At 40.8% G+C, this 16,562-nt stretch overlaps 1 protein-coding gene across 1 annotated transcript in view; it reads left to right on the top strand.

Moving 5' to 3' along the window:
- The first annotated feature begins 299 nt into the window (after nucleotides 1-299).
- zgc:101569 (uncharacterized protein LOC449822 homolog) overlaps nucleotides 300-16,562 on the top strand; it is a 38,241-nt gene continuing 21,978 nt past the window's right edge. The window contains exons 1-4 of the mRNA XM_033985730.2: nucleotides 300-658; nucleotides 1,985-2,155; nucleotides 10,507-10,604; nucleotides 14,183-14,327. Coding sequence (XP_033841621.1) covers nucleotides 514-658; nucleotides 1,985-2,155; nucleotides 10,507-10,604; nucleotides 14,183-14,327 — 559 coding nt within the window. The 5' untranslated portion in view covers nucleotides 300-513. The remainder of the gene's footprint in view (nucleotides 659-1,984; nucleotides 2,156-10,506; nucleotides 10,605-14,182; nucleotides 14,328-16,562) is intronic.

Raw genomic sequence — 16,562 nt, 5'->3', positions numbered from 1 at the left:
AAATTATACTCATTTACACTGTTGCAAAACTTGTGCGCAAGTAAAACTATAAAGTACACCTGAAAAGTACAACAATAAATTCTAATTACGGTATGCAGTTTTAGTATCGTATTTTGGGACTTTTACTATATTATTTTATTTATATGGGTAGAACAATACTCATATTACACATTTATAAAGTAAAATTACCCAAAACATCGACTTAATTACAATAAAATGAGTATTTGTAAGTTATAAATGTCAGTATTATCTGGCAACCCAGTTTGACCTAATTGTGCCGCAGCGCTCTGTCGCCCCCTGCTGTGTGGCGTGTGTCAGTACTGCAGCGCGCCAAAATCACTAGTGGCTAAGTTTCGTTTCTCCTCATGTTTTTTTTTGTCTCTTTTTGATTGTTATTCAAACTTTTAACCAACTTATGAACACATTATTTGTGTTTAGACATATTACTTCGATAATACCGCGTTTGTAAGTCTGTCACGGGACTTTTTCCGCGATATTTCTTTCGTCCTCATCATGGCGTTTCAGTTTCTGCGAACGTTAAAACCGGTTTTGAGGTCATTTTATCAAAGTAAAACGACCAAACAAGCCACATTCCTTCAACTAAAGCTAATAAGACCGTTCAGCTGCTCAGAGAAGAGAAATGGAGACACGGAAGCAGGTTTGTGAACAATAATCTAGCCTGTAGTAGCAGTTTATCGCCTGTAGGGGGCAGTACACCATAATTCAACTCAGTCAAAGTTCAGCAAATCCACGAGTTTGTGAAAAAGAAACAAAACAATAGGTTTAATCTGGAAATTACTGCTTAATTTAGTTTAAATGTTTACTTTGGATGGACTAACAGCCTACTTATAGCAATATAATTATGATTTATGCACAATTTTGCTCATTTTAGCACAAAAAAGCCTGATATACAGTTAAATCTTGTATCATATTTATGTACATGTGTCAGTCTGGTCTGTTATTGGAGATACTGCAAATATAACAGGGGGGAAAACTTAATTTTCCATCACTGAAGTACAATTACCTGCTGCAAAATTTGTACACAAGTAAAAGTATATAAAGTACACCTGAAAAACACTGCAATAAGTACTAATTTTGCAGTTTTAGTATCATATTTTGGGACTCCTATGATTTTACTGTGCAAAAATTATAATTATATTGTTATGAGATGGCTGTTAGTCCTTCCAATGAATTAATTTAATGTGTGCTTTGGGGACATTACTTCACCACATACTTTTAATTTTAAACCATGTTGATCTAATCAGAAGTGGAATGTAACAAAGTAAAAGTAGTAAAGTACGTTCAAGTTTCAAGTAGAAATTTTAGGTATCTGTACTTTACTTAAGGACATTTTACTGTGTGTACTTTTTACTTTTACTTCACTACATTTGAGAGCAGTATCTGTACTTTCTACTTCACTACAGTTTTGAACTGGACTGAAAAGTAAAAGTTGTTGTTTTTTTTAAATTATAGTTTGAAACCTGCTGAAAAGGCTGAAGGTTTATTTTTCAGTTTCCACAATGTAATAAATCCATCCACATTAAAATTGGAAGTTCACCTGGACTAGACTGGGACTAAACCGGGACTAAACCAGGACTAAACCAAGATTAAACTGGGACCAAACCAGGACTAAATTAGGACTAAACCAGGACTAAATCAATACCAAAAGAGCATTAAACTAGGACCAAACTGGGACTAAACCGGGACTAAACTAAAACCAAACCAGGACTAAACCGGAACTAAATCAGGACTAAACTAGGACTAAACTAGGACTAAACCAGGATTAACCTTGGACCAAACCGGAACTAAACTGGGACTAAACCAGGACTGAACCAGGACCAAACCAGCACTAAACCAGTACAAATGTGAATCACCCACTGCGGTTAACCTGACGACCTCAAACGTCTTGAACAGTCGTCTTTTCACATTGTTTGGACCTGTGTTGTGTTTTGTTTGGTCCCTCTCTCTCATTCCTCTGCATTAGTGGCGGGACAGAGCGTGGTCTCGGAGCGGAGGGGGGCTGTGGTCACCGTGGCGATAAACCGTCCTGAGGTGCGAAATGCGGTGAACCAGGAGACAGCGCGGCGTCTGCTACAGGAGCTGGAGGCCTTTGACCGGGACCCGGGGCTAAACGTGGCCGTCCTCCATGGGAAAGGTCAGAGGAGCAGACAAAAGTAACACGCCGTTCTGTTTTGGCCCGTCACATAATCACAACTTCATTTTCCAAACTCGAGCGGCTTTTTCTTTCATTTTATGTATTTTTATTTCTACAGGGAGAGTCCAGTGAGAATACTTTGGTAAAATACAGAACAATACAAACAAAAACAAAACAAATAACGGCACAGGTCCATTTAAAACATTAAAAACAGGAGCAGCTGTGATTATAAATGTCCAGTTTTGGGAAGAAATAACCAAAAGCTTTTCCCCATTTTAGTTCTAGTGCGGACAGTTTTTAAACATAGACAATCATGAGATCTGGTATTAAAAGTTATTCTCTCCCTCTCTCCTCCTCTCCCTTTCTCCCCCTCTCTTCCGTCTCCTCCTCTCCTTCCTCTCCCTCTCTCCTCCCTCTCTCCTCCTCTCCATTGTTCAGTTTTTAGACGTAGACAACCATGAGATCTTGTATTAAAAGTTCTTCTCCACCTCTTCTCTTCATTCTCTCTCCTCCTCTCCTCCCTCTGTCTTTCTTCCTCTCTCCTCCTCTTCTCTGTCTTTCCCCCTCTCCTCCATCTCTTCACATCTCTCTTTCTCACCCTTTCCTCCTCTTCTCTTCACTCTCTGTCTCTTCCCTCTCTCTTCCTCTACTCTCCTCCCTCTCTCCTCTTCTCCTCACTGTCTCTCTCTCCTCCTTCTCTCCTCTCCTCCTTCTCTCCTCCTCTCCCAACTGTCTCTCTCCTCCCTCTGTCCTCCTCTCCCCACTGTCTCTCTCCTCCCTCTCTCCTCCTCTCCCCACTGTCCCTCTCTCCTCCTCTCCTCACTGTCTCTCTCTCCTCCTCTCCTCAATGTCTCTCTCTCCTCACTGTCTCTCTCCTCCCTCTCTCCTCCTCTCCTCGCTGTCTCTCTCTCCTCCTCTCCTCACTGTCTCTTTCTCCTCCTCTCCTCACTGTCTCTCTCCTCCTCTCCTCACTGTCTCTCTCCTCCCTCTCTTCTCCTCTCCTCACTGTCTCTCTCCTCCCTCTCTCCTCCTCTCCTCACTGTCTCTCTCTCCTCCTCTCCTCAATGTCTCTCTCTCCTCACCGTCTCTCTCCTCCCTCTCTCCTCCTCTCCTCACTGTCTGTCTCTCTCTCCTCCTCTCCTCACTGTCTCTCTCCTCCTCTCCTCACTGTCTCTCTCCTCCCTCTCTCCTCCTCTCCTCACTGTCTCTCTCCTCCCTCTCTCCTCCTCTCCCCACTGTCTCTCTCTTCTCCTCTCCTCACTGTCTCTCTCTCCTCCTCTCCTCACTGTCTCTCTCTTCTCCTCTCCTCACTGTCTCTCTCTCTCCTCTCCTCACTGTCTCTCTCTCTCCTCTCCTCACTGTCTCTCTCTCCTCCTCTCCTCACTGTCTCTCTCTTCTCCTCTCCTCACTGTCTCTCTCTCTCCTCTCCTCACTGTCTCTCTCTCTCCTCTCCTCACTGTCTCTCTCCTCCTCTCCTCACTGTCCCTCTCTCCTCACTGTCTCTCTCTCCTCCTCTCCTCACTGTCTCTCTCCTCCTCTCCTCACTGTCCCTCTCTCCTCACTGTCTCTCTCCTCCTCTCCTCACTGTCTCTCTCCTCCTCTCCTCACTGTCCCTCTCTTCTCACTGTCTCTCTTCTCCTCTCCTCACTGTCTCTCTCCTCCTCTCCTCACTGTCCCTCTCTTCTCACTGTCTCTCTTCTCCTCTCCTCACTGTCTCTCTTCTCCTCTCCTCACTGTCTCTCTCCTCCCTCTCTCCTCCTCTCCTCACTGTCTCTCTCCTCCCTCTCTCCTCCTCTCCTCGCTGTCTCTCTCTCCTCCTCTCCTCACTGTCTCTCTCTCTCCTCTCCTCACTGTCTCTCTCTCTCCTCTCCTCACTGTCTCTCTCTCTCCTCTCCTCACTGTCTCTCTCGCTCCTCTCCTCACTGTCTCTCTCCTCCCTCTCTCCTCACTGTCTCTCTCCTCCTCTCCTCACTGTCTCTCTTCTCCTCTCCTCACTGTCTCTCTCCTCACTGTCTCTCTTCTCCTCTCCTCACTGTCTCTCTCCTCACTGTCTCTCTTCTCCTGTTCTCACTGTCTCTCTCCTCCCTCTCTCCTCCTCTCCTCACTGTCTCTCTCTCCTCCTCTCCTCACTGTCTCTCTCCTCCCTCTCTCCTCCTCTCCTCACTGTCTCTCTCTCCTCCTCTCCTCACTGTCTCTTTTCTCCTCTCCTCACTGTCTCTCTCCTCACTGTCTCTCTTCTCCTCTCCTCACTGTCTCTCTCCTCCCTCTCTCCTCCTCTCCTCACTGTCTCTCTCCTCCTCTCCTCACTATCTCTCTCCTCCTCTCGTCACTGTCTCTCTCCTCCCTCTCTCCTCCTCTCCTCACTGTCTCTCTCCTCCCTCTCTTCTCTCCTCACTGTCTCTCTCCTCCCTCTCTTCTCCTCTCCTCACTGTCTCTCTCCTCCCTCTCTCCTCCTCTCCTCACTGTCTCTCTCCTCCTCTCCTCACTGTCTCTCTCCTCCCTCTCTCCTCCTCTCCTCACTGTCTCTCTCCTCCCTCTCTCCTCACTGTCTCTCTCCTCCCTCTCTCCTCACTGTCTCTCTCCTCCTCTCCTCACTGTCTCTCTCCTCCCTCTCTCCTCACTGTCTCTCTCCTCCTCTCCTCACTGTCTCTCTCCTCCCTCTCTCCTCACTGTCTCTCTCCTCCTCTCCTCACTGTCTCTCTCCTCCTCTCCTCACTGTCTCTCTCCTCCCTCTCTCCTCTCTGTCTCTCTCCTCCCTCTCTCCTCCTCTCCAGGTCTGTTTGTGAAACTACTTTATACCGTAGATCAGAACGTGGCGTAACATGGGCCTTTTAAAAAATATCTTTTCCTTTTAAGACTTTGGTAACAATAATATAATTTTGCCTTTAGAATTCAAGCCTCACTCATCTGTTCTGTGTTGTATGTTCATAAATACTTTACATGAGTCAAGACATGGAAAATATCTGTTTTGAATTAAGTGCATTTTATAAAGTGAAGTGGTCGTGAAGACATTTAAATGGCCGGCCCTGCTCTCCGTCACACGCCAAAGCCAAAATTGTGCCAAGCGCCTAATAACTTTTAAAATAATCACCGTTCTCACAGTTCTGTCTCCCATTCAGCGTAATGTCTTCAACCTGGATCAACCCGCGATTCTCACCGACGTTTGAAGAAGGAGCTGTCGGCCATGTTTGTAGTTCCACAGGTTCGATTCAAAACAAGATGGCTGACCTCTCGCGGGGGTTAACGTCTTGTCTTTGAGTTGATATGACAAGGAGCGAGGGGCTAGTTTGGATGTAATATTTATAAAAGCATGAGGAATCAATTTAGCTCAAATTAGCGCCAACACGACCACTCTCCCAGCGCTCATTTTTCTGCGTCAAACTGTTTTTCTTTTCAACATGTGAAATTAAGAGTAATTGCACTTGGAGGTTTTGAATATTTGAGAGCTTTCGGGCTTCGGGTTTCGGTGGACGTTTGCGGTCGATCTTGATGGCAAACGAAAGTGTGTCACTCCAGAGGTATGCGGAGCTGAGCTGGCATTTAAACAAAGTCAAAGTCAATGTTTTGATGTTCCGAACGAAAAACAGGACGGGAGTGATTTGGTTTGACTCGGGGTTGTTCCGAGTCCAGTTGGAGAAAAAGAGCTCGTTATAGGTAAAGTTAAAGAAAACGTATCATTTTTGTGTCGCGCTATAGTTATAATCTCTGACACTCGAGGATCATTGTGTTTTTTTTAATCGCAACACAGTTCACCTTTCGCATAAACGTTGGATCGTGGTGTGACTCTGAAGTGCTGTACGTTTGCAATTTGTTTTCTCCCCGACAAAACCCACAATGTCGATGAAACGTTCTGCACCGACAAAGACGCCTACGAAGGTTTGAACTTTGAGAGAGTTTAAACGAGAGAGAAATGTGAGAAAATGTTAATGCCTGTGTGAGAAAAGTGTATAAAGTGTGTGGTGTGGGGTTTTACAGCAAAAAACTTATAGAATAGTTGTAAAAATTCGGGTTTTACGGGTTATTTTTAGAACGTAACCCCCGCGATAAACGAGGAACCGCTGTATTCATCTAAAACGACTTAATTAAAGAAAACTGCGGCGTCCGATGGGAGCTAACGTCACCGTAAACGTCGTCGCAACAAATCGCCACGTAGCTGCCGGGCCGTGCTCTAAATATTAAAACAACACCATAAGCTGAAGTATTCAACATATAAAATGGGTAGTAAATCATATCATCTTTATTTTAATTTGTATTTTAATGGGTTGTTTTCAGATTTTAATAAAAGTTGTTAGCTTTGAGACGCCGTGAGCTAGCATGCTAACGTGTACAGAGCGTATTTGGGTGTAAATAGCCAGTTTAAGGAAATAAATCATCACACAAATTCAACATTTATGGGTTTTCTTTTTTGATTTTTGTTAAATACGACGTACAGGGATTACAAACACAGACTCTTACACCCAAAACTGGAATTCTAACTTGAAATTTGCTATATATAATTAGCATTTAATTCATTTTTTCCATTTATTTATTTATTTCGAGCACATATATCAGGTACACTTAAAGCACAAATTTGTTTGTATTTAAACTCGAAAAGGAGAAGAAAAAACTTTAAGGTAAAACCACAAAAGCAGAAGTGTATCTAAAAAACAGAGGTGGAAGAAGTACTCGATTGTGTTAAGTAAAAGTACATAGGGCCAAAAAATACTCAAGTAAAAGTAAGTATCACATGACAAAGTCTACTTAAGTAAAAGTATTGAAGAACCTGTTTAAAAATGTACTTAAAGAGTAAAAAGTAACAGTTTTTCTCTCGTATCTCGCATTTCAACACCTAAACATGTCCCTGTTCTTCCACAATCTGCAAATATAAACTGATTACACTGTTTCTCAACGAGGCACCAGCAGGTTTTCACACTGTACATCACTGACATAACTCATTTCCTACAGATCGCGGCCGCAGCCCCTTTGAGCCCCTCCGTCCCATCTCAGTTTCCCATAAACATCATGACACACTCCTGCTGTAATTGCTCTGCGTTCACCCAAAACTGTAATCTGGGTGTTGCAGGCAAATACTTTCATTGTACTCATTTTCGTTTCGCTGGTTTCAGACTTTATATGATTATGTCTTCGCTCTAAGCCTTTCACAAACTTACTGTCGTTTGGGAATGCGGTGATGACAGTGTGAAAAAAGGTGCGGTTTCTATGGAGATCCCTGTTTGACAATAACGCGCTTTGCTAGGAGGGGCTAATATTGACTTCTATCAACATTAATGAGATAATATGTTAGTAATCGATATTAAATGCGCAAGAACGTATTGTTTCTCGACTTTTCATCAGATTCTTTTGCAGATTTTTGCGTTCCAAATATAGACAAATTTCGTCTTTTAGCCAATACGACTAGCGATGTCTCGAGTCGGTGTTTTTGGCTCCTGATCCAACACTGATTTTTAAAAATATTTGCGAATCCCTACACCGATCTCATCCCGATACTGATGTTTTCATTTTATTTACTGTATTTTCCGCACTTTTTTTTCATAGTTTATCCAGTGCGACTTATTCTCAGATGCGACTTATATATGAAATTATTAAAATATAGAATTTCAGTTGTTCAGAAGCGACACCGAGGATGAAGAATTCAGTGGATTTATTGATTTGGAGTGAGATCCAGAGTAAACTCGTTGTTTTTTCTGCTTTATTTATCTGATTAACTGTTAATATCTTACGTTAACAAACCAGACACGTGTTCAGTTCTGTCTGTGCTTCATGTCGCTGAATAAATATAAATGTGTTACGTTAGCGTGATGTACTGATATTCAGCCTGTTGGTCCACATTTTATCATTATTATTATTATTATAACTTGGCTTTAAAGATAAAATGCCCGTTCTTGGTCTCTGATTTTGTAAAATAAACAAATGCGACTATGCTTATATGTTTTTTTCTTCATTATTCTGCATTTTTTGGCTGGTGCGACTTATACTCCAGAGCGACGTTTAGTCCGGAAAATACAGTACACAATTTCGACTGTGACTTTATAAATAGTTTGGATTTAAATAGTTCAAATTTGCCCCAGAATAAAAGTATTATCAGATATAAAAAGGCTGACTTCAAACTGTCTAAACAACATTTTAAACTCGTGGACAGCAGCTTCAGAACACAGAAACGGAGACATTAGGTGATGTTTAATCTCGTTGTTTCTTAAGACAGTGAAATTTCTCCATATTATTCACATTTGAGGCTTGTACAAAGACTGAAGCCTGAAGCACATTCAGCTTTGCTCCGCCACGATTTGTCCAAAGTTTCATTTTCAGTTTCTTAAGACTGCGTAAAGACATGGCAGACGTAAAACAAATACTATCTCTGTTATTAATAATGTTTAACTGGTTTAGAGTCTCCTCAGTCTGTGTTTAAACTGCAGAATTATCCCCCAAAAAGTGTTCTGAATGTAAACTACACATACACTATTGTTAAAAATATAAACTACAAGAAATAAAGGACAGAACACAACACTTAAGTAGTTGTTTTGTGTCTGTAATGAGTCATAGGAGCTCAAAATTCAAACTTCTACAGCTCAAATCTTATTCTAGAACAGAAAAATAACCAACATTTTCCCACTAGTACAAAGAAAAAGTGCATGCGATGTATATTCACCCTGAGAAATGACTGTTCCTCCTCATATACTGAATGATAAGTCCATACAGTGGTTTTTGTGGCAGGCGTCTTAATCATGAGTTCAAACTGCCCCCATCACGACGGAGGTTCTTTGTAAAACCTTTGTCCCAGCAGCCACCACTGCCCCGAACGAGTCACGTTATTATATATATTTTATTTATGCCCCTTTGTACATGTGCCATATTTTGTTTCCAATAGAGTTTTAATTCTTTTAGTCTGCTCTATGCACTGATGTCACTTTTCCAGATGATGTGTAAATGTGTGAATGAATGAAATGACTCACTGCCAAACTAAATTTACCTGTTGGTACAATAAAGTAACCTTGACCCTTGAGGTCTAGCTGTACCTGCCCGATCTATTCACCAAATCCCATCCAAGCCGATTTCACACATGTGTCCTGTGGCTCAGGTCTAGAACCAGAAAGTACTTCACACATGTGTCCTGTGGCTCAGGTCTCTGGCTCCTGTGGCTCAGAGACTTTAAAGCAGCTCAGTGTGAACAAGTCTCTCCATGGACCAGCACCAAAGAATCATCTCACACACAGGACTAAACCAGGGCTGAACCAGGACTGAACCAGGACTAAAAGAGGATTAAAGGAGGATGAAACCAGGACTAAACCAAGAGTAAACCAGGACTAAACTGGGACTAAACCAGGACTGAATCAGGACTGAACCAGGACTAAACCAAGAGTAAACTGGGACTAAACTGGGACTAAACTAGTACTGAACCGGGACTAAACCAGGACTAAACCAGTACTAAACCGGGACTAAACCAGGACTGAACCGAGACTAAACTGGGACAAAACCGGGACTAAACCAGGACTAAACCAGGATTGAACCTGGACTAAACCAGGACGAAATCAGGACTGAACCAAGAGTAAACCAGGACTAAACCAGGACTAAACCGGGACTAAACCGGGACTAAACTGGGACTAAACCAGGACTAAACATGTTGAATCAGCGTTTCAGTTTTCTACAGCTAAAACCTGAAACAGTCTTCCATATGATGATTATTTGTTATTATTTATGTTTTGATTTGTTTTATTGTGATTTTAATGTCTTTCTTATTCTGTAAATCACTTTGAATTACTTTGTGTATAAATTGTGCTATACAGATAAACTTACCTTGCCCTTTTAGGAGCAAAAATAAGTGAATTTCAATTGAATTTATTCTCCTTAAAAGTAGAAGTTAATGTCATATTTATTTTTTCTCGCTGTTTGTCACATGAACTTTAAGTCAGACAGTTTGATTTCATAAAGCTGGAAACAACAGTGATCTATTAGAGTAAATAAAAGTGATTTAGGGACTTTTTGTGCGGCGATCTCGTTAATATTCATGTCTAATCATAAAACCGTTATGATGTTCTCACCGTAGTCTGATGCAGTGATATTGTGACATTTGATACTTGACATACTGTTACTGTTATTTGCTGGGAAATGTAGTGACGACCACATGAATCCAAAGCGAAGACTGCGGCTTCACTGGAGATCCCTGTACATCAATAATCCTTTTGGTTTCTGGGATATAGCAAAGCGTTTATGTGCCAACCAGCTCAAAGCAAACTGCGACCCAAATTGTAGCCCTCGGACTCCAGCTCAACTTGTTGTTTTTTTCCTCCTCATCTTTTTCCCTTCCTCTCTGACTTTCCATCTGCCGTACTTTATAATTTTGTGGTCTGTTCCAGGAGGGAATTTCTGCGCTGGTTATGATTTGAAAGAACTGGCCAATCACACAGACTCCCTCAAATTGGAGCAAGATGTCACCAAGGGTCCCGGGCCGCTGGTGAGAGCCGTTCCCTATGTGTCTACACTGTATACAGTATTCTCACGTGATGTAGGGGCTTCATATGTTACAAATGACATCGTTTAGTTTTCCAGTCCGGTGAACATGGATCATTTACAGGCTTTAAATGGTAAATGGTCACATGGTCGCATTTTTGTAAAGCGCTTTTCCACCATTATGGCACTCGAAGCACTTTACATCAAGGAACCACTCATCCATTCACACCGTAGACCGTGTTATATTCATAAATGGACCTCGCTAACCTGCTAGCTGCTGCGTTTGACATAGGAAGTGCTCATGTGGCTCCATCGACTCTGGCTCCAATTCACTTTCTATTGAAAAATTGTGTCTTCTCTCTGTAACTGCTGCTGTCAGACTCGTCGTTTTGGTCTTAAATGTTCGTATTAACATGATCCTGGGGGTTAATTTTAGAAAGTTTTTTGTTTGTTTGTTTTTTGTTTGTTTTTTATTTATTTTTTGTTATTTTGAGTTATTATTTGTTTCTTTTTTTAATTTTGAGGTTTGCTTTTTTTAGTTATTTTTATTTTGAGGGTTTAATTTTTTGTTCATTTTTGTTAATTTGAGGTTATTTTTGGGTTTTTTTTGTTTTTTGAGTTGGTTTTTTTGGTTATTTTGAGGGTTTTCTTTTTTAGTTTATTTTCTTTATTTTTTTGTTTTTTTTTTAGTTCTTTTGAGTATTTTTTTTTATTTGTTTTTTTATTTTGAGTTTTTTTTGTTTTTTGTTTTTTTAACTGCGTCTTCTCTCTGTACCTGCTGCTGTCAGACTCATTTTGGTCTTAAATGTTCGTATTAACCCTCTACATGACCCTGGGGTTTTTATTTCGCGATTTTGTCCGTAAATCAAGATATGAACATTAATAACAGACAAATCAGGCGCCTTCTTTCTCCGAGGTCGCTCCTGTTAGCCTTAGCAACAGGTTTGATTGACAGCGTTGCTAAGTACCCGCTCCCTGCTAAACCGGATTGGCTCTTTGGTTGCTATGGGTGACGTCACACTCGCTTAGTCGACTTCTTTATACAGTCTGAGATTCGCCGAAACTGGAGGCGAGGTGCGTGAAGTGTCTTGCCCAAGGACACAACGACAGCATTCATCTGTGGGAGCTGGAGTCGCAATCGTCAACCTGTGGGTCAGTGGATCTGACCGCTTGACTAGTGATGTTTTATGCCAAGAGCGGGATTCAAACCATCAAAATTCACATCAGTGGACATTATTTACTGTCAAAAACACACAAAAAGCACACATTTTTTGCTGTATATGTTATAATTATGTTTGGAAGCACTGGCTGAACGAAAGCATCAGTTACTAATATCAAAACTTAAACATTTGACCCATTTCTGCTCTGGTTTTGTTTATCGCACAAAATTTCGAAAATATCTAAAAGCGCCGTTCTCAAAATGTAAGCTTGAATTTATACAATTTTAAAAACATATTCAATGACAACTCACTGCTTCCCCATAACAAAAATCAAAATAAAGTGATATCATTTTTATCATTTGAAATAGGCTCTGTGGACAGTAGCACGCTAGCTAGCTCACTGTGTCTCAAAGCTAACGGTCACTTTTATTAAAATCAGAAAATATACAATGAACCTATTAAAATTCAAACTAATTAAAATAAAGATGACCCAGTTATTTTTATATGTAGAATATTTCAGTTTGTGCTGCTGTTTTGGTATTTATCATGCCTCAAAATTAGCATTAGCGTTAGCATTGAAACACAACCCTGTCTTTCTAAACACAATTAAAGTATTACTTTTATTTGTATAGTGTTTAACATCCATCTGCAGCTCCCTGTCCATTGTCCGACCCTAACCCCCTAACCTCTGACCCCTGACCCCTAACCCACCTGCAGCTTCCTGTCCACTGCCTCATCTTTAAATATTTATTCATTTTGCCTTGACTCAGCAAAAACCTCAGAGATAAAACTGGACAGGAAGCAGTGACGCTAACAGTGAGGTTGACGGTTGAGCCTACTGCCAAAAACGACAAATGAAAATGCATCGGCCTAGCTAACCTGCTAACCGCCGGCAAATTTCTGTTACTGCCTAATTTGTCTAAAAGCAGATACACTCTACGTGCATTCAACAATGTATTTAAAAGACGTATAACGCAGAACGCAGCGTAATTAGTCGCTCAAGAAATGTAAAAACAAAAGCTTCAACTGCTCGCTTCAGAACAATTTCTTCAGATATATTTGTAATGATTCGAGCAGGTCCACAGCACAGCCGACCTGGTGTGACGCTAACTCTATAAAACGCGAAATTGTGAATAAGGAGTGCGTAGGCGAAACCGAATGACCCCCATCCTCCGCTTGTCACGGGATAGAGATCATAACACAATAGATTTACAGTCAGTGAGCTCCATAAACCCGGGAGACTCTATAAAAACTGTTTGGATTGCATGTTAAAGCCTCAGGATCTTAAGACCTCCTCAGTGTAATATATAGCGTTGTATCTCCCTGCTGCAGCGGCCAAAGCGTGACCCGCTCTTTGTTACTCTTTCAGTCTGACAAACGAAACAGGAAGTCAAACCTGGACGATAAACTTCACGGAAATTTTAAAAGTTAGAAAAGCATGAAATGTAAAAAATACCCGTGCGCATACATTCGTGCTGAGCTATGCATATAAAATTTAATAAAGCCAGAGGTTATTTATATCAGACGTGGCTAACGGGGCCAAAAATTGTACTTAAGAGTAGTGCTACTTCAGAATAATATACTCGAGTAGAAGTACACACACAAAGTAGTGATCCAGAACGCATTTGTGGGAAATAGTAGTAGCTGTACTGTTTGATATTTGTTATTATTATTATTTATTTAAGTAATTGTAATTGTAAAATCCTTTTTTTTTTAAGTGATAGACCACAAAAATTTAGCAAAAACTATCTGAACGAGTAGCGCAAGAAGTACAAAGTCCTGTATTACACAAAATTATGAGCTTTTAGTCATGTTTTAATGCTGTTATATCCTCAAAAACAGACCTGGAGTTGAGGTTTGTTTCATTCACACATGTTTGAGTAGCTCTTTATTAGTCTGTCTAGCTCAAAATGCTCTGTTCCACCTTGTGATGTCATGAAGTGGTAGTTTTCAAGTTAAACGGCTAATTTTTACGTTTAGTTCGAGTAGAAATTGGCAATTCCAGAGCTGAAATGATCCAAATGATTCTAGAAATGAAGGTGTGTGGAGTTTAAAAACACAGTGGAGCACTTCCTGTATCGCCACATGATGACATCACAAGGTGGAACAGAGCGTTTTCTGCAGGGTTTGTGTGTTAAACATGTGTGAACGAAACAAAACACAACTGCAGGTCTGTTTGTGACGAGGAAACAACATTAAAACAGATCAGAAAATAGTGTAATATGGGACTTTTAAGAGTACTGGTACACATTTTTCAAAAAGTTACTCAAGTAAAAGTAACTGAGTAAATGTTCCTGAGTACTGCCCACCTCTGATTCATCCAGGCCGCAGAGACACAGCCAGTTTGAGGATGTGGTGTGTATTGTTGTGGTTTAATCACTATTAAAGTATTCTCAAAGGTGCCATTGTTTTGTTCCTTCAGGGGCCGTCCCGTTTGCAGCTGTCCAAGCCTCTCATTGCAGCGGTCAGTGGTTTTGCTGTGGCTGGAGGTCTGGAGCTGGCTCTGTTGGCCGATCTGAGGGTGGTGGAGGAGAGTGCGGTGATGGGAGTCTTCTGCCGGAGATTTGGTAAGTCAAACGTGTATAAAACCAGGCCTGTTATGTAAAATAGAGCTTTTAACCATGTTCTAGTTGTTTCCTTCTCGTTTACCCTCTTGAAGTTGTTTTTGGAGTGATTCGTGCGTGTTTGCGTTCGCTTTAATCGACGCGTTTGGCCAATCGACTTTTCACCTCCACCGCGACACGCCCACTGTGACGTACTGTACTTACATCGTTCTCCAGTTTTATTTTCTTAATCGCCGATACTCGTAGAATTCGGCAGCGTCACGTCGTCATTTTGATACAAATTAAAAAATTTAAATCCACTGCTCGCTAGCGTGATGTGCAGCTGTCCATAGGGGGCGCCGACAGCTACACGGCGCTTTGTTGTGATGACGTTTACGCCGACGTCAGCTCCCATTGGACACCGCAGTTTTCTAACACAGAACTCAGCGGATTTGTTTCTTTTATTAAGTCGTTTTAGATGAATACTGTGATTTAAAATGTGGGGTAATTTTTCTGTGTTCGACCATAGACTTTTTAAAATTTGTAATATGATTTTTTTGACAATGTCCTTTTCGGTTTAATACATTTTTTTATTGACACGACTATGCAAAACCTCAAGTCCCTGTTTTGCATTTAAAACATGAAACTTAAAGGGCCCATATTACTCTACTTTACTTTTCTGATCTGTTCTAATGTCATTTCCTCGTCACAAACAGACCTGAAATTGTTTTTTTGTTTCATTCACACATGTTTAACGCACAAACCTGCAGATTTAAGGTAGTAGAAACATTTAAGAAACAACTAGTACAAACAGTAAAACACATTTGCGTTTGTACGTAACTTTTTCAACTCTATAAATTGAAAAATGCTGATAGAAAAGCGATATAGTACAACTCTGTTATTTTAATTTTAATGGGTGATCCGCTGCCGGCTTGTCTCCATGGAGATTTTAAAGCTTTGACGGAATGTTCCACGGTATATCATTAAAAGTCCCATATTACACTATTCTCTGATCTGTTTCCTCATCACAAACAGACCTGGAGTTGTGTTTTTTGTTTCATTCACACACGCTGAACACACAAACAAACCTGCATATTTAGGCTGAGTTCTTCTCTCAAACGGAAAACGCTCTGTTCCACCTTGTGATGTCATCGTGTGGTGATACAGGAAGTGCTCCACTGTGTTTTTAAACTCCACACACCTTCATTTCTAGAATCATTTGAATGATTTCAGCCCTGGAACTGCCAATGTCTATTGAACTAAAGGTAAAATGTAGCTGTTAACTTGAAAACTACCACTTGATGACATCACAAGGTGGAACAGAGCGTTTTGAGCTTTGGAGATGTAGACAGACTAATCATAAAGCGTTACTCAAACATGTAACACAACTCCACATCTGTTTTTGAGAAGGAAACAACATTATAAATTAGCTTAAACCTCCATTTGTCCATTTTGTGTAATATACGACCTTTAACCTTGTTTTATTTGATTTTATTGTTTTATTGGTAATTGTTTTATTGCTTTTATATACATACATTTATTATTTAAATTTTGCTGTTTGATTTTAGTTTAAATGTTGATTTATTTAACCAGTTGTTTTTATTTATAATGTATTTGTGCAGCACTTTGGAAACTGCATTTGTTTGTGAAACGTGCCGTATAAATAAATTGGATTGGATTTAACCTCTTGCCATACTATTTCCAAAAACCTCCATAAATCACTTTTTCAGTACAGTTATTAGAGTTTTTCTTCATAGCTGACATTACAATACACTTCCTGGTACGTGTTTGTTTACCTTTTGTCTGTCTTGTGTGTTTGCTCGTCTAATTATATCTGTGAAGAGTCTCTTTGTGTATCCCCCTGTGTCAGAACATACACTTATCTATGTTTCGGGAAGTCAGCTCTGTTCTGACTGCTGTTACTCTCTCCGCTGTTATCTCTTCTGCTTCTTGTTGTTTTTTTGCGCGCGAGGATGGAGTCACCGCCCGATAGCGCCGCCGACCGTGACCTACGACCTTTGATAAGCCCAACCAGGAAGTAGCAAACGGCCAGGTTTCCAGGGCAGCACCTCACACATACAGAGCAGGCAGAGGAGAGGCAGTTTTGCTTCTATTTTCTGGTTTATTTGAAGGAAAAGGTGAAGTAAGGATGCTATTTCATAATTGTTTGAACAGTATTGATGAAATATTACGACAGTGGCTCAGTTAGTAGACCATTTGCCCACTGATCCAAAGGTTCCCGGTTCGAATCCCGCTCTT

Source organism: Periophthalmus magnuspinnatus, chromosome 20 (genome assembly GCF_009829125.3).
Source record: "Periophthalmus magnuspinnatus isolate fPerMag1 chromosome 20, fPerMag1.2.pri, whole genome shotgun sequence".
In the NCBI taxonomy this organism is placed as follows: Eukaryota; Metazoa; Chordata; class Actinopteri; order Gobiiformes; family Gobiidae; genus Periophthalmus; species Periophthalmus magnuspinnatus.
This window is presented reverse-complemented; position numbering and strand designations above follow the sequence as displayed.